The sequence below is a fragment of the Plutella xylostella genome, chromosome 3, assembly GCF_932276165.1.
Source record: "Plutella xylostella chromosome 3, ilPluXylo3.1, whole genome shotgun sequence".
Classification (NCBI taxonomy): Eukaryota; Metazoa; Arthropoda; class Insecta; order Lepidoptera; family Plutellidae; genus Plutella; species Plutella xylostella.
Window position 1 is genome coordinate 1,268,375 of NC_063983.1, and position 18,566 is coordinate 1,286,940.

At 37.5% G+C, this 18,566-nt stretch overlaps 3 protein-coding genes and 1 long non-coding RNA gene across 5 annotated transcripts; 1 reads left to right on the forward strand and 3 right to left on the reverse strand.

Moving 5' to 3' along the window:
* The first annotated feature begins 316 nt into the window (after positions 1 to 316).
* LOC105383819 lies at positions 317 to 3,091 on the forward strand. Of its 2 annotated transcripts, none has more exons than XM_048624528.1 (4): positions 317 to 505; positions 1,819 to 1,907; positions 2,314 to 2,499; positions 2,947 to 3,091. In XM_048624528.1, exons 1-4 carry the CDS (start codon positions 403 to 405, stop codon positions 3,058 to 3,060), a joined length of 492 nt encoding a protein of 163 aa, XP_048480485.1. In that variant the 5' UTR covers positions 317 to 402; the 3' UTR covers positions 3,061 to 3,091. The 2 variants fall into 2 exon arrangements, with proteins under 2 accessions (XP_048480485.1, XP_048480491.1); XM_048624534.1 differs by having other exon boundaries at positions 319 to 505; positions 2,314 to 2,535.
* A 516-nt stretch (positions 3,092 to 3,607) lies between these two features.
* LOC125489510 (zonadhesin-like) lies at positions 3,608 to 4,229 on the reverse strand. Its single transcript, XM_048625511.1, has 2 exons — positions 4,151 to 4,229; positions 3,608 to 3,987 (listed from the first exon to the last, which is right to left on the reverse strand). Exons 1-2 carry the CDS (start codon positions 4,227 to 4,229, stop codon positions 3,608 to 3,610), a joined length of 459 nt encoding a protein of 152 aa, XP_048481468.1.
* A 230-nt stretch (positions 4,230 to 4,459) lies between these two features.
* LOC125489444 (serine protease inhibitor swm-1-like) lies at positions 4,460 to 5,881 on the reverse strand. The gene is made up of 2 exons (XM_048625341.1): positions 5,463 to 5,881; positions 4,460 to 4,761 (listed from the first exon to the last, which is right to left on the reverse strand). Exons 1-2 carry the CDS (start codon positions 5,656 to 5,658, stop codon positions 4,553 to 4,555), a joined length of 405 nt encoding a protein of 134 aa, XP_048481298.1. The 5' UTR covers positions 5,659 to 5,881; the 3' UTR covers positions 4,460 to 4,552.
* Positions 5,882 to 12,928: 7,047 nt separating this feature from the next.
* LOC125489705 lies at positions 12,929 to 15,335 on the reverse strand. The gene is made up of 2 exons (XR_007267189.1): positions 15,084 to 15,335; positions 12,929 to 13,365 (listed from the first exon to the last, which is right to left on the reverse strand). It is a non-coding gene; the product is annotated as an uncharacterized LOC125489705 (long non-coding RNA).
* Between the last annotated feature and the right edge of the window lie 3,231 nt (positions 15,336 to 18,566).

Here is an 18,566-nt window from a genome sequence, read left to right on the forward strand (position 1 = left end):
TTTTAAGTTTTATTTTGTATTGATTCTGTTTTTTGGTGCAAATAAAGAGGATTGTATTGTATTGTATTGTATTTTGTTTTCAATTGGCGGCGCTATAGTTGGCCTTAAATATACATTTTATTCTAAGTGATAGAAGTTTTACAGGCGAGTAAATATGTATAGCATATGGTGAAATTCAACCTAAATCAGCTCGTTGTTACCGACACGCTAAGAAGAAGAAAGTGGAAAATCCCATGAAAACCCAACCATACGTCCTTAAGCGTCTAACACCAACAGTAACAGATCTCTCGCGATAAATCGAGATACGGTTGCACAAAGCACGAACATTTACTATCAATTCTCAATTTTACGAACAAATATACGGCGGTGTTGGACAAATAGCTTACTTGTGGAATCGTGAACATGTTGGGAATTGTAGTGGCGGTTCTAGTGTTGTGTTCTGTGGCCGCTGTGCCGTATCCAGAGTTTGAGACCAAATCGTACAAGATTGGCATTGAATATGAACGTACGTATGTCTGTTCAGGTCTTCTTCTTCTTAGCGTGTCGTTGACCAACTCAAGGGCTATAACATGGTGTAGGAAAAGAAGAGTGTTATTAGTTAAACGTGTCTGTGTATCCGCCTATGGTAACGTAACACACACTAACAGTATGTCTCGCTCCACTTTTGAACGGCTGAACCGATTCTGATCGAAATTTGGCTAATAGCACTCGGAACTCGGTGTGACAACCAGTGTTGAATTTCGGGGGTTGGTTAGGTTATTGACCTATTTACACAGATATAACATAAGTAACCAATGTTTCAAGTTTCAACCGCCTGCCAACATGTACCTAAAGCAGTTTATAGTGGAACGGATAGCAAGCGACCAAACTCTGCCAAATTTTAGAGTGCCCCGCAGCACGCAAAATATAGTTTACCTACAGTGCCTAGCCGGAGGCGCTATTGAGCTAATCCAGTGATCCCCTGACCCAAAAAGGAGAGTGAGAGAGAATGGTTTCTGCTGCCGCGGCACGGGCTCGGTATCGACGTCGATAAAGTGTTTTAATGCGCTGTTCAACCAATCAGAGTGCCGTATTTATGATGAATCGCGAAATAGTGACGCTTATCTTTGTCGATGACGACCCCGTGCAGCGGCAGCTGAGATGAATGCGAAAAAACAAAAAAAACGGGTCCTTTAAACCCCCCCTCTTGCTAGCTCAAGGGTTAAGGGTGAGGACTTACGTTATTTTCTAACTAGACCAAACCATGTCCAAACATAGCAACGAAGTCAAAAATTGTGTTCCAAGACTCTCCTTCTATATTTTATGGGTCATTTTCTCTTGGTCTAATAAATAATTAATATGAAGTTAAATGGTGGCTTCAAAGTTGTAGCACTAAATAGTTGTGGTGCGTACCTCGTTAGACTTAGTTTAAACTTCATAAACAGTGAACATTGTTTTAACACACGTTTATAGCTAAGTTCGTACTTCAGAGTTTCCTATTAGAGATGAAAATCTAGTTGTTAATAAAACTATGTTTTACCCAGTTACTATCTCTATACAAACCGCCTTTTTTCTTCTTTATTTCCGCTACACTTTTTGATTATTGAATTCCTATTCTTCAGCCTATAGCAGTCCACTGCTAGACGAAGGCCTCTCCCAAAGCACGCCACTGGATGCGATCTAAAGCTTTCCGCATTCAATCTAGTCGTCGCCCCAATTAGCAGGAGGGCGTCCCATACTACGTTTGCCTAGTGCTAGAACTTAAAAAAGGAGGAGGTTCGAAATTTATCTGTATGTATTGTTTTTATTTATAATTTACTTATTTTTACATAATTCCAGATTCCCTACCGATGAGTGCTGGCGCGGACCGCTTCAGACACAGAAACAATTACGATCCATTCTTCATTACAGTCACAGCCCGAGCTAAAGTAAGTTTTACTTTGTAGAGTCTGCATTCCCAGTAGGCGAACTGTTTGCCGCGCATTGGTTTCGATTGCAGTATGCGTTCACAGCATAGAACAACGCGAACTCAGGTATGGTTCACAGTTTGCTAGTTTTGCGCTCACTCTACAGACGATTGTCTACTGAAAACGTAGCCTAAAATTATTTTATCTATGACTGCTAAACAGAAGTAGCTTAACAGAAGTAGGTACTTACTTGTTGCAATAACTTCGTACAGGGTGTTTCGTTAGCTATAAGTCTAGAGCCACCCAAAGTCTATCCTGAAATCTATTGGACATCTCAGGAGGACCCTCGGAGTCGAGGGTCTCAAATACAATTCTCTTCGTCGTACGATTATCACTGACATAATAAGCAGAACAATTCTCATTTCAGAAAGGCTACGTTTTAGACTACCTAGAGGTCGACGTGACAGCGGACCTAGGGGCGGAAATAGACTTCTGTCTGACATACGGGCGGGTCGGCGGCCAATCAATGGTCTTCCAGATCTCAGCCAATCAGAGCGACTTCATCAACTACACTTACAGAGCGTACGGCATCAGAGAAGCAGACTTTGACAAGGTGAATGGGGCCAGTTTGGGGTCTCTGTGTTAGTTGGTTAGTTCGTTTTTTACCTGCCAATGGGAGTTTGGGGTGTTGGAAAAGTTGTAAGGTGTTTGTATCGTTGAGTATATTTGTGTGTGCTGTGTGGGTGTTCTTAATTAGTTCTTGGGTATGGTTTTTTTTCATCTAATGTATTTAATTCAGATAGTAATGGATAACAAATACCTACCCTTAACCCTACTGATAACAGCAGTGATGACATAAATTTCTATTTTATAGTATACTAACGCCATCTATACGAATACCGACAAACCATGAATAAAAGTTACGGGATGAAGTGGGTTGCCCGGTACTATCGTTTAGTCGTGGCGACTGGTGCTTATTGAAATAAAGTTCCTATCCGAGCCGGTAGATGGCAGTATAAATAAAATACATATTTGAATTAAATTATTTTTATTTTTACAGATTACGAATGTGATAATATTGCCAATGCCTGCTGGTGGACCGAAGCTACGAATTCATACAAGTTCATTTATATTTTTATTAATTTTACCTTTATTAAGATACTATATTTTGTAATAGGTACAATAATAAATTTCATAATTATAGACATGGTTCTTTGAAATCAGCTAAACTAGATGTCTTATAAATAATATGTAATAATAATAATATAATATGTGGGGACATCTCACACACGGCCATCCGACCCCAAGCTAGGCAGAACCTGTGTTATGGGTATCGGACAGCTGATATATCTACACAAATACATAGATAGATACATATTAAATATAAATATCAACACCCAAGACCCGATAACAAATATCTGTGTTTAAACAAATATCTGCCCCAGCCGGGAATCGAACCCGGGACCTTCGGCTCAGTAGTCAGGGTCACTAACCACTACGCCATTCGGTCGTCTTAGGTCATACTTAGGTACATACCTATAACCTTATTTCAGGATACGATGTATTTAACAGTTATTGTATGGTATAAGTAACTATGAAAGTACTTAGGTAGGTAGATAAAAGATCGGTCACAAGTCACAACTCAGTACAAAATCATAGTTGTACTAGTACTACTGTACTCGTTATTCTATGACAATTTTTTTTTTCAAAATTAATAACTTTCAAGCTGTAGACAAATGCAAGATCTTATTAATGACATCATAGTACTTCCCGACCAGCCCCGCGTCGGTGCTGTTGCTCGGGGGGCACTGCTCTGCCCTCACACAGACTCCACTGTCATCCCTCAACAGACCCTCGTTGCAGACGCAGCCGGAGCTGCAGACCTGGAGGCAGAGCGGCTCAGGGTCACTGCAGGTGGGCTGGCAGGAGGCGGTGCAGATGGCGTAGGTCTCGTTGGAGTTGAGGCATTGTTCTGGAAAGATAGAGAAGGTTAGAGGAGAGTTTGAAGAAGGGTGTAGGTTGGGAATCACTTGTGACTTTTGATATACAAGGAATGTCTTTAAAATTGCTATTTGTTTCTCTGAGGGATCAGCAATGAGATTTTACTACTAAGAACTAAGAAAACCCACATACTAGCTAGTAGCTACTCCAAACTGAAAACTAGATATATAAATGCCCCTTATCCAGAGCAGACCAATTTACCGTCAAATCATGCAAAACCATCCCCCAGTATAAATAATGTACTCTGTGCCTTCCCTACTCACCGACAGGGCACTGATCCAGCGTGACGCACTTGTTGCTCTTCTCATCCCTGACGTAGCCAGCCTTGCAGAAGCAGCCCATTCTGCGTGACAGAGTGTTGCTCCTTGCAAAAGACCTACATCCAGCAGACACAATGCTAGCCAATCAAACCCTTAGGCAGTGCACTTATCCAGAGCTGACCCCAATCCACTGTCAAATCTCCATGCAAAACCCTCACTCACCAACAGGACACTGATCCAGCGTGACACACTTGTTGCTCTTCTCATCCCGGACGTAGCCAGCCTTGCAGAAGCAGCCCATACTGCAGGCCAGGCCGGGTTCGTTACCGTTCGACAGAGTGTTGCTCCTTGCAAGAGTCCTATGTCCAGCGGACACAATCTACTGATCAGTCTGTCGCTAGCTAGTTAGCCAATCAATCCCGCGTCCTTACCAACAGGGCACTGATCCAACGTGACACACTTGTTACTCTTCTCATCCCGGACGTAGCCAGCCTTGCAGAAGCAGCCCACGCTGCAGGCCAGGCCGCAGGGCGCGCGCTCCGGCTGAGCACAGGTTAGGGGGCAGGCGGAGCCGCAGGACAGGAACTCCTCGTTGGGAGAGCAGATTGAGGGTTCTGGTGGGAATAGTGGAAATTTTTGGCTTAAAATCCATGGCTTAATGTTTGAAAGGGGGAAAACGGAGACGCAGTACATGAACTTTTCGTTTGGAGAGCAGATGGAAGGTTTCTTAATGAAAAAGAAGAAATTTCGCCATTAAATCTATAGTTCAATTACCTAATTAAAGTTCAATTGAAGTCAATGTGGGATTCATGTAGATAATTTTACAGTTCCTTTGGGTTTTTACCTGATGTAGGTATAAGTAGTTGCTTCAAGCCAAGTTGTTTGCCCTGCATCTGACCACAGTACGCCCTTGAAATGAGAAATGGTGCATGACGAACTGACCATAGACGTAAACAAAACAGTGTTTTTGTTCCTGCTTAACGACAATTTTATAGGCACGTGACAAAATACGTGTTGTTAAATATGACGTGTTTGAATAAGCTAATAATAAGCCTCAGGTACTGTAAAATCGAGAAATTTGCACCGATTAAGGTAAGCGTCCGCCAATGGCTATCGGACGTATCGGACCAAACTAATTTTCATAAATGTATGGAGAAACGGCTTCGGCCATGCCGATGAAGTGAACGCACATGCACAATTTCGATACAAAGAATACTGAAAACGTTGCGTCTGTTCCATACGATGCCGAAAGGTGGACGTTCACCTATAAGTGCCACCATCATTAGTGCAATAACTTCTTCATCTCTTTACAAACCTCCAACACACTGATCAGCCGGCACGCAACTCCCGTTCACGTCCCTCAAGTAGCCATTCTTGCAGAAGCACCCCTCCACACAGTCTTCCTCGCAGACCACAGGGCCCTCAGGGTCAGTGCAGTTGAAGGGACACGCGGACCCGCAGATGAGATACTCTTCGTTGGCAGCGCATTCTTCTGTGGAGGAGGAGGGCATGGTCAGGTCTTGCTGCTTAGCATCTTTGTGGAAGTAGATAAACTACGAGAAATGGAATAGATCCAGAGATAATAGCACCAAATTATTTGCAATATTGTACATTTAACAGCGCATCAGAAAATGACAAAATAAAAACTTAAAATATTTTGATCAAATTCTAAATTAAATTTTAATAAAATTTGGTTCATTTGGTATTGGTACCGAAATTTTGTAAGTGGACTTTTACATTGCTCGTGACTGTAACTATTTTATTGTTGGACTTGGTGTGCGTTTTCGTCGTTTTAAACGCACAACCAGTCAATTTACTGACTTGCTTACATTTGTAAAATGTTTACTTTGCACTAGCTCTGCAGCTAGCGAAATGGGTGCTACCATTGTATGTGTAGGATAATGGATAACAAAGCGACGACGTATCTACATAAATGAAAACAATACATACAAGTATCAAATTTATAATGTTCAGTCATGCAACTTCACTCGCTAGGACTGCCATGCGTAAAGGCAATTAATTTCAATGCCGTGTTATTTTTTTGAATAAATGTTCTATCGTACTGTTAGCTGCCATCGAAACTGACTACCACTTATGTTTAGAAGAATGATTTGGACAATTTTGACGAGTTTTGCAATTGTATGTGAGACTTTCGCTGTTATTATCAGTAAGTACCTGCTGACCGCACATTTTACTCCCATTTCAAAGAAACGAAAAAATTATAGGAATCACCAAAGCTATGTACCTATGTACATTTATGTATTCTCAGCACTACAGACAAACCTACCTTCCAAAGGGTATCATCTGTTTAGTGCCAATTTCTCCATAGTCGGTTATCTAACCGACCAGGGATTGGCTTATCAGTTATACGTCATCTCCATATAAAATTCTTGACAGATGTGTCAAAAGTCAACCACTAATACCTGGTGATGCTCTAACCGACTATGGATAAATTGGCACTTAATGTCGTCTTACATAGATTTTTTTGTATGGACCAGTTGACAAACTAGTTTTCTACCTCATATCTAAAGCAACCTTCGTCTTGCGCCTAGGCGCTTGTAAGCAGAAAATATTTATTTACCCATTCTTTAGTACCTAAATAAAACTTGTACCTCCTAAATCTTCATTTCCTCAGGAACCCGCTGCCCCAGGGGTGAGGCCCACAGGTCCTGCTTCTACTACCGGGAGAGCGAGTGCTGGACATCATCAGACATGCTGACGAGGAGCCTAGAGAGGCTCAGAAAACTCGACCACTGCGTCAGCGCTTGTGTTTGCAGGTACGACTTAGTAAATGGTGGGTCCCGGTGGTCCCAGTCGTAAATCCTAGTCAAAGGCCTTTGGACAGCTTGAAAACATCCCAAAGTCTGGTTTCCCACTTACCGGACAACTCTCTCAGCACAAGCTTGCTTGTATTAAGGCTCCTGCAAACCGCACTAGGCCCGCTTGGTGGACCAAAGCCTAAAACCCTCCCTACATTGGAAGGAGAACCTTGCCCTAGCAGTGAGAATGCGATGGGTTGTGATTTGCGAAGTCCAATTGTAATAGGTACATAAATTACACCATAAGTTGCGCTCTTAGCATAGCATTCTGAAATGTTTCAGGAGTACAACAGTACGCGCGTACCCCGAAGGCCCGTGCATACCGGCCGCGTCGTGCAAGGGACGCGCCCTGGCGGACAAAATCGGAAGCTTACCTGTCGAGTGGAAGCACGAGCCTTCACTGTAAAATGATACTGTTACTAAATCTACGAATCTTTATTATTAACAACCATCATTCTCCATCACCCTTTCATTCCCTCATGATCATGATGAAAAATCTTGGTTTCAGCACAATATGTTTATAATATAAGTATATTAAACTGAATATAAGTAGTTGCTCGATACCGATCGAACACACTTAATACAGGGTGAGTCTTTCATAGGTGCATATCCGGAAATATGTCACAGAGCTTTTCATTCTGAACAGCTTTTATCATAACAAAAGACCTTGGGATATTCCACCTATGAAAGACTCACCCTGTATTTGTATGTGGGTAGATTGAAATAAATTTACTCACTCCATATTGCACGGTAGGTTAATTTTACTTTGACAAGATGTCAGCAGTCGTCAGTCTTCGTCGTGTTGTTCTGCCATTGTGATTCGGAGCGGTTGTAATTATTGGATTAAGGCCTAATTTCACACCATTCGGTTAGGTTAAAAATACCTCGGTTTGGTTACATGATATACCGTTAAGGTTAGTGAGTGTCCCACCATGCTAAATCAAGGGGTTAACTCCCTTGATCGGGTGATAAACTTAATTGCTGCTGTGGGGTTCCGCTAAGACTTGGTTAAATAATAAATAATAAACCTTTATTTCAGGCATCAGTGGCCCATATTATAAACTAAACAGAATACATTTTAAAAATACAAATAATAGATAACATAATATACTTAATTATATCAAAAATAAAAGTAACTTAAACTCTAGCACTAGTAACAGGGCATTTAATAGTCTGTTTCGCCTCCCTGTAGCGACGGAAAACGATTCCCGCAGGCCAGAAGTCTTTGTCCAGTAGAACCTTCTGCTGGTCGGCGGGAACCCGAAGACGGAAGGACTTGAAGTCTGTCTGCTTGGCGGACTGCACTGTTAAGACCGGTAACCAGGCAACGGGTTGTTGACTTTTGACACATCTGTCAAGAATTCAAGATGGAAAAATGAACAGAGCCTTTGATAAACAATATACGAACTAGATGTTGTGTGACATAAAAAATGAAGCGAAATACTGTCTGGGTTTTATATACTGTCAAACCGAGATAAAAGTTTTAATGATGGCCCTACCTGGAAATCGAACCCAAGACCCCTGGGTGATGAAGCTGAGCTTCTACCACTAGACCACAGAGGTAGATATAAGAAGTTAAACCTAATGACTTAATGAGAACTATTGAATTAAGTGAAAAATCTTCTAACAAAATATTTAAAAAAAAGACCTTACTTAGAAATTGAGGTGTTATTTGTTGAGTCCTTTCTTTTGCACTGACACTCCATCTAGTTCGTTGTATTGTTCTTCAAAGGGCATGGCTGAATGATATTATTTTCAATGACGGATGTCAAAAAACAACCTCGATAGAAATAGTTACCATGGCAACCTCAAAACCAAAAAGTTTGGATGTTTGAGGTTGTTTGACATTATAGAGACATGGACACCAATTTCAATGAATATGACAGAATATTGAATGAAGTGTGAGTGAATGATTCACATAATGCTTGATTTATGAATGGTCTGTTAGATTTTCGTCATGGGACTCATCCAATTAACAAGGGTATTAATCCTTAAACGCGTCGTCAGCAAATCCGTGATTGAGACTGTAACTAACAGAATCATGAGAAACCAGGTCTAAGTGCCGATACCTCCATTCTCGGTTAGAGCATAACCAGGGAGTAGTGGTTAACTTTTGACACATCTATCATGAACTTTATATGGAGATGACGTTTAATGCATATCCCTGTCGGTTAGATAACCAACAATGGAAAAATTGGCACTAATAGTGAACTTGTGAAATATCGGTTAAAATTACCAGCTACCATTAGGCATTATGTTTGTTTACTATTATTGTAAAAACAGACAAAGTGTATTTTGTGAGTGAACATCAAGATCGCTTCGGATTTCATCTTCGAGGGGCCCCCACGCCGAGTGCTGGGCTTTGCCTACGTGAGCACAACCATATTCATCTTTTCTTACTATACACTCACGGCAATGAAAAAGTTCCACTGAGAAAATCACCGAGTTTCCGGAAAATGCTAGCTTAATGACGACGTCTGAAATATTTAAGTGAATTTAAAATCTCACCAGAATATTACCTACCAACTAAAAACGTAAACATTTTGTTCAAATTTCCTATTAAATGTTTAAAAAAATTTAGGTCATTTAGTGTCGGAATTTTGCATGTGGAACTGTTTCTTTGCCCGTCAGTGTGTTTATATCTAACAACCTACTACAACCGTATAAGATTTTTCAATTTCACAAAACTGAATCATGTAGGTACATAACGTTATTTTTACATCGTTTCTAGCAAAAGTTTCACGTACCTATGTAACGTTTAATTAAAACAAACAAGTTTGGGTAGGCGAAGCAAAAATCTCCAAATTAATGTATGCTTTCCAGGATGTCCGTAAAGCTTTATCTTTCTACTGAAAAGCGTACATTTGAAATAATTATTTTAATTTTTACCTCTATTTGTGTCTGTGCTCCTCCCTCGTTTAATTTATGGTTATTTTGCTAGGGCTATAATATAATTTTATGAATACAATTATTTTCTATCTTGCGGACTTGCGGGTATGTAGGTAGGTATAATCCCCTCGCGTGAGAAATTCGATTGGCTTGAAATCAAACAATACGTTTTTTGATGCATGAAAACTATTGAAAACTGAACTGGTATAACTATCAAGTAAAACGGAATATTGCTTGCTGATTTCATAACTGAGAACGTGAAGTTAAGTCGAACTTAAGTAAGTACGATAATAATTATGCATTAGAAGTCAGTGATTGCAGAACAGCAAGTGATTGCATAAGACTTCATGTCATCCAGCTTTTTTAAATAACTGGGGAAGAAAATCAAGTGAAACTTAGTCACTACAATCAAGTGAATCAAGTGTACCAGACGTCAACTGACCAATGACGTTATTGGGGGCATAAAAATGAGACTGAACCAACCAATTAGAACCGGGGAATGTGGTACAGTAGGCTAAGGCGCTATCTGTAATTAACTTTTACTTGTCTTCTTCTCCCCATTCGATAGAAATTTCTTGCCAACTTGCTTGTTTATCCAAACTTACCTTGAACAGTATAGAGACTACTAACGCTGGCGAATGCTCCGAACAAAACTATAAACAGTATACCAACACGTTTAATCATTTTTGTCTTAAATCACACTGCTAATCTTGCAACAAAAGTATCTTACATTAAATGTAACTGTTTGATTAAATATTTGATTTATATTAATTAAATAAACTTCACAATATTTTAATGCAGCTCAAGCAAAGGGCTTTTGTTATCTGAGGTGGGTTTATCTCGGATTTCTTCGTTTTGGATTCGACCTTCCATCTTGATTCATGGTTCAGCTGAGTTGGCTGCACAAAAACTTGCATCCTTGCATTGAAGCGTGAAACCTGATGAGTAAAAACTATTGACTGATTGCCCCTAGTACTTCTTCTCGATCTTGAGGGGGATTAAGTTGACGTTCACAAAATAGTGTTGCAGAGAAGTCGATAGTTTTATTTCTGGGTTAGGAGTCAAATAGTCCTGTTTTGATTCGAACCAAGGACGAGTTGTCGAAAGTTTTATTCATATGTCATGCAGCCTATCAGAATATTCTATCGATGGCTTATCCCAACTCACACCTATTCAAGGAAGCATAGCATACTTAGATTAACAAAATACGAATAAGATGTCAAACTTCTTTAAGTTCAACCTGTTGTATTGTACTAATTGACCATTAAGTGACCATTGTACTAATATAATAAGGTCACAAATCTTCTAACCACTTAGGTTATTTTGAACTAGTTCGGTGGCGTTATTTGTCGAGACTTTTATTTTGCAATGACACTCCATCTACATGGCGCCACGATACAGGATGTTTAAATGAATTATAGTAAGCTCAAAGCAGGATACCCAAAGATCTATCTGTACAACTTTTGACCATCTGAACTACCCCGTTTTGGCTTACTGAACCAACTTGGCTTACGCAACATCCTGTATGCATAATTATGTCTATAATAATATTATTATTTTGACTAAGTAATTATATTTTAAGGTTATTTTGGTTTTAGATTATAGACTAAATTTCAAAAACATTTATCTAATTATTTATGTTATCATAATTATCATGTCTGGGAGTCAGGGTTGATTAGGGATCATTATTATGTACAACACATACCATTCGGTTTAATAAGGTTATAATTAACGTTTGTAAGTCTAAATATAAGTCTCCTAGCCCATCCAAATTAAATAATATAATAACTATACGGGCCCTTATTCGGGAATTTGGTGAGCAAACACGAAAATCCATAATTACCTCGTTTTAATTTCAACAAATTCAACTTGTTTTCTGAGTGTCTTTGTTTTGAATGATAAATGAAAATTTCCCAACCAAAACACTTGCTGAAACTGTTCGCCGTAAAATGTATTCTGTTTTGAGAGTCGTAAGGTTTACTATTGGGTTTGGGTGGTAGATGTCATTTATTTCAGCGGAGATGTTTATGTTAATGATAGTTTTTCGGCTTCTGTAATTGATTACGGTTGGGAGAAACGGTGGAAGCAATTTGAAGAGAATACTGTAAAGTATTCAGGAATAATTTATAACTATCTTATCACTAAGGAGATGCATCTTAACTCCCTTGATAACCATCCCTTGATAGATAATGATTTTAGTTTCGGGCTTAGATATACCATGCTGCACATGTAGGTTTCGGCTTAGTATACCCTTTTTGCAACACCCTGTATTTTAAAGAGGAGAATAGACAGCCTTTAGACGTGACGTCACACCCGGGGTTCAGGGGTTTCTGTATCAATAGTCTCGTTACCGCCTGATCCTCAAACGAGGTATAAAGCGAACGTGACTTGGATTCCGAATAACCCTGCAGCCTAACGGTCTTATTCATAAAAAGTTACGGGAGACCTATAGGCCTGCTATAAGCAAATGTCAAAAAAACTTTATTCATAAACGATCAATAGCGCTAAAGAACTCTCCAACTGATTCGTAAAACCTTGATATGCTAAAGTTGGCTGGACCCTACTATACACCTTCCGTAAACCTCCTCTTGTACAAAAACATGGCGGCCGGTCAACAGCTGTTCTGCTTTATTGACGATTTGACATTTGTTGTGAGTTAATATTTGCTGAAAATAAGTTGCCATGGTAACGTAAAAATTTAATTTTTTTTTTTGTGGGTTTTGGCTTGGCCACTGCGCCTTTAAGCCAACGTAAACTTTTTTAAGTGCCGCGCCGTGACTAACATAGATAATAGAGATTGATAAATGAATGAATGTTTTCGCTATTTTTGTTTATGGTTTCGTCGGACCGGCAACTTAATAGGGTAAATGTCAAAATGTTTGGTCTGTGAAATCTATTAGCATCACTATAGTTATTGAAGCTTTACGGAACTATTATGAATAGAGATTTTTACGAAACCTCAAATAGGCTTAATGTGTTCCGTAACTATTGAGCTCAGTAAACCTACTTTAAGGTTTTTTTATGAATAAGACCGTAATTTTATAATTTCTATGCCCATGATCATGGGTTCCTAACACCCATATTCTAAGTCATTTCCTTCACTTAAGATTCTACTTCACTTGTTGAAGGATGCCATAAGGGATCTCTCACAGAACACTTCAAATCGGTATTCTAAGTCGGTATTTTGACATTCCTTCAAAAAGGAAGCTAGAAACATTTCGCTTAGGATTTTTTACGTTCTATAGCTAATTAAATCATTTCCGGTCTCATTTTCTTTTGTCTATGGAAGAAATACGACTCCTTTTCTTGAGATTTATCAACACATTTCGTTCTACGCAGATGCTACAATCTATGACACGGAATAAATAACTTCAAATCTTCAAACAATGTAAAAAAAAATTGCAGTAACGAAACGTGTTTAGTGTCATTGTATAAAAAAGAATAACAATAACAATCAACATTAACATCTATGAAAACAATTTCTTCACTCCTGCAGTTTTAACAGCGTACCTGGGCCATTATTTTATTTTGGGTACCATTATCGGTCCCCTACAAAGAAAGATTTTTAAAATATTAAATAATGAAGTTCAGGAATAAAGCTACCGTCTGCAGCAATCAAATAAGACACCGGTCACATAAAATATTATAAATTTAAGAAAAATACTTTATTTATTTACAAATTACGGTAACTGTGTTGTTGTTTTTGGTAACGCAATTGTTTTTCATATAAAAATTGTCTGTCCCTCGAAGCGAGTCATTTGAAACAAGCACAACGTGTGTAAAAAATTATAATGAAAACAATGTTTGTGTATATTATAACGAATATGTCATTAGTTTAACTTCACTTCACGGTAATAAGAATGATTTTACAACAACATATTATGGGTCAATTAATATTCTTGGCCGAGTCCCCAAGCCTAAGCAAAAATACACCTACACTAGGTTACCATAGGAAATTCAATCATAAATAAACTTATTTTAACTTTCTTACACCTAAGATCGTTTGAACGGCTGTGTATTTGTATCGGAGTGCAGGAAGGAGAGCGGGACGGATAAAATGACCAAGTCTTTCGGACGAGAGTCCTGGAGAGAAGCGCGTGTATTTATTGTGATGCCACTGAGTTACCGGCGACATACGGTGAGTTTTCTAGATATTTATTATTTTATTTCATGCAATATAATGTAATAATTAGTAACAATTATGAGGGCATTTTGATATCCTATGTATGTGTATTCATTTAAGTACTAACTCCAAATAGGTTATTGTTTTACAACTGCGTTACCGCTACACTTCGTTACTTTTTAAGTAACGCAGTTGTAGCTATAGTAACTCAGGGGTTTTTCTTATAGTTTACACATATTTGTTACTCAATTTATGGTATAAATATAACATTTGAGCACATTATATTGTTACAGTATAACATTTCGGACTCAATGGCGTTAACAGCGGCTGAAAAACAACGGCTTTATACGCAAAAAAAAGAGAAATATTTATAAGTATTAAGTAGTTATATTTTCAGCGATTTTAATACTTGTTATTTAACTAAGAGTTCTGTTTATTTTAGTTTGATTGTTTTTTTCACATTAGGTATGATTAGTTTTAATTGAAGAAAGTATAAAGACTGTGACTGAGATACCGCTGTGTTACCAATTAACCACTGAGTTATCTATTTGTCCCCCGTTTCCTGAGAGTATTCACAAACATATTAGCTATTCTATATTAAAAAGAAACTTAAACTAAATATAATTTTATTAATTAACCTTATTTGGAGCTATTTTTAAAAATGTAATACAAAAATAATGATTATTTAGTCCTTTTTTCGAAAAGAATTGCATTTAAATGTATTGATTGGTAACGCAGTGGGAAACTTTATAATAAAATGAATAACGAGACTGAGAATATTTTGTAATTTAAACTGTTTGATTAATGTTTTTTTCTTTCTTTTTATCTGATATATGTTTACGAACCAAAATACATGTTCCTAACAATAAAAAAAATATTTTGTATGAAAGTAACGCAGTAGTATTTTTTTCACATCGTTCCTCGATTAAACGCCAATATCTTTAAGAAACAGCAAGAAAACATCGCTGCAAATGTATGTAATGAAAAATATAAATATTAATTAACATAAATAAAACTTTAAAGGTTATAATATAATAAGTTTATTTTTGAAAAAAATATCTGTAAACGTATGCCCAATTGTACCCAAAATAAAATAATGGCCCACCTATTAAAATCGTAATCTTTAGAAATTTCCTGTGATATCTAATCAATAGGTGAAAATGAGTGGAAGTGGAAGAATTGACTAATTACATAGTTTTTTTTATCTTTAATTATTTAATAAATATTTGATTATTTGTTGTTCTACATTTCCTATGTTATTTCTAAAGTTTTTAGTCAGGTAGAAGCTGGATGAGGAAGACTGATTCGTTGATTATTATGTAAAACATTGTGATACTTAAATAAAACATTTTAAAGTACCTGTACCTGTTATTTTTTATTACAAAATCATACATATGAAAAAAGTAAAAACGATAAAATGTTTATTTAGCTAAAAACTGTCTTATTTATTTAACAAAAATCAAACTTTCATATCATACCTAATTAAAATGCCTGGTTATAAATGCACTCCTTATTATGCTACCTCGCGCTGCGTTCTTTAAAGGGTTTTCAGCATCCCTTATGTATCGCCGTGCCAAGAAATTATATGGTTCTCCTAAAACGTATTCAATAAATTCGTCAAACTCCGCTATTTCTATCCTTTGAGTATCTATAAGGTAGCTCAAGAGGTACCTTCACTTTGACATTTCATTCCAAAACCTTGAGTAAGGAAATGATTAAGTGAAGGAGACTTTTTACGACTATAGCTACCGAATTAAGGAAGAAACCTTAAGTCAAGGAAATTATAAGGAAAGGAAGTGACTAAGAATATGGGTGTAAGTTTTTCGTAGTTGTCTACAGGGTGTTAAATAAATTATGTTAGCCGAAAGGTGTTGAGTTTGTCTGAACAACTTACATACAACTGTTAAAATTCTGAAAAACTACTGGAATTTTGTAAAATAATAAAAAAAAACTACTTATATAGAACCAATTTTCTTTGCCACTTTTATAACACCTTGTAAGTATATGTCCGTGGTGTGTGTGTTATGTGTTTTATTTTATCTCACAGGTCTGTTCAATTGTCAAAATCTGTTCAGCCTTTAAAATTATGCGCTCGTTTGTCATCAACATCATTGCCTGAGATCCTAAGGTTCTGTATCGTAATTGAAGTTTTTAACTCAACTACCTACCCAAGTACTTAATTAATTGACTGAAGTGTCAAAAATACTGGAATAAATTGAAATTTATTTTGATCAGAAACAATTAATCATTTTGGAGTCACGCCTCTGTCGTGTCGGCGCCTGCGGCCGGCAGTTTTGAACAAAACTGGGCTCTGCTTGATAAAGTAGGTCTCAAGGATCTATTTATTAATACTAGAGAGTCTATTTTCCTCCTTAAATGGCAGTAAATAAATTGCAAATTGTCATTGACAAACTATTACGCAGTTTGGCAGATTTTGTTATGTATTAACCTAAGTTTTTATTATAAACTAGCTGTTCCCGCGCGCTTCGCTTCGCCTTTAAAAGTTTTCCCGTGGGAATACCAGGATAAAAAGTAGCCTATGTTCTTTCCCAGGGTATAGACCGTATGTATACCAAATTTCATTCTAATCGTTCAGTAGTTTTGGCGTGAAAGAGTAACAGACAGACAGACAGACAGACACAGTTACTTTCGCATTTATAATATTAGTTAGGAAGTTAGGATAGTTAGGATAAATGTCTTTAAAACAAAAACCGTTTAGAACTCAAAAATACGCCACGTTTACGAGGTCCGTTAAAAAAGTAAGCTATAAAATGGCATAAGCGTCGTGTTTCATAAAAAAAATCTGAGACCTTCGTGGAAAGAATCCAGTTTTACGGGTTAGTTTTTCAATTCCATAATCATAGCTATCATGGTTTAAACTTGTACTGTGTAAACTTTATACTCAAACAAATCTATTGCAAGCAAATATCTCAACTAAGAAACCTAAAAACGTAAGATTTATGATTTTACTTAACCTTTAACTGCCGACGTGGTCTATACGCGCCACTAACAACGAGGTTACGTCTGAGAGACGTAGATATTTGAAAAATCATTTAAAAATAAAGTATTCGTTTTATTTCATTTATAACCACCCATAAAAATACTATAGTTAAATGGCTTATAATATATGGATAGTCAATAAAACAATTAGTTAATTTAACAAGAAATCAGCCTGTATTGATGAGACCCCAAGTTTTATTTGAACATTTTTAGGAACTTTTATTAGACGTATATATATTTTTTATTTATACACATATCAGTAGATTTTTTTTATAATTTTACTCTTTTATAACTAATAAAGTAAAATAAAAAAGAATCAGCACAAAAACTTAACAAAATAAAAAAACTGACACTCAATCAAGTTAGCATATTTATGGCTTGCAGCGTTGCAGCTATTGCATATTTGTAGGCAAAATGTAAGGCACATGGGTTTCTTCCAGAGACAACATGATTTTTTTGTGCGTCTTTTTAGTAGACTTGGACAAATTGCACAGGTCTTTCGGGCAGGAGGCGAGAGGGCATATCTGTAGGACCAATAACTGGTTCAATGGAACAACGTAGTTCTCACGGTGGTATGATATTTCATCGCCTCGCACGTCCTGTCTCCTTTCTCTCAGTTTCCTATGATTATCAATTGCTTGATTTTTATAATCACTAGGTAGTGTCCTCTTTTTTGACCCTGAACTACCACTTTCAGACATTCCGTAGGAAAAAAACATATGTTAATTGCGATGTGACGACCTCAAGACACTAAGGTAGTACATACATTTACAACGTGGTGACGACCAAGAGACGTATCAAGTTTGGAACATAAACACCGTACTTACGTCTGTGAGACGTCTCGAGCTCCGCATAAAGCACCTGTGCACGCGCCGTAAGCGGGACGCCTACAGCAAGTAGAACACGCGGGGGGAGGAGGGTACTGAGGGGCGGAACCTTGGTAACGCTTCGGGTGAAAAAATATTGTCAAAATAAAAACGAGGCCGTCTGTGAGACAGGTAGGTCGGCAGTTAAAGGTTAAAAAAAAAAAAGAATAACGCAACTTCAAAAACTGGGGTGTGAAAGTGCCTGTATTCCTTTTCTATTACACCTATATTTTGCGAATTTAAAGTAAGTATATTTACAGCTTTTGTGGCGGCCCCTTTACATCTTCACCTATCCACGTCTTCCAGCTAACCGTTGGAGGATTCAAATAGAATAGTTGCACATCCTGATCTGAATATTTTAGTAGCTTGGACATGCAACGGTCAGGGCCGAACTCAGGGTGAAAGGAGTCCCTTTTCAACAGATGTAGAGCCTCCCCATGCTTAATAAGGTGTTTCTGGGTGTATGTTATGTATATACAAACGCATGCAATAGTTTCCATGATATGAAAAATAGTAAGTATTTTAGATAATATTAAAATAGCAAACACAATACATATTTTTACCTTTTTCAATGAAACTACATACTTTACACTTCGATAAAGCGCATTTTTTTGTGGTGGGGGCATTCAGTTCAATGCAATGACGTCACACAATAATTTAAATTAATTTATCATTGTGATTTGTCACTTAGGTATAATAAAAAATAAAAATTGGGAGTGAAG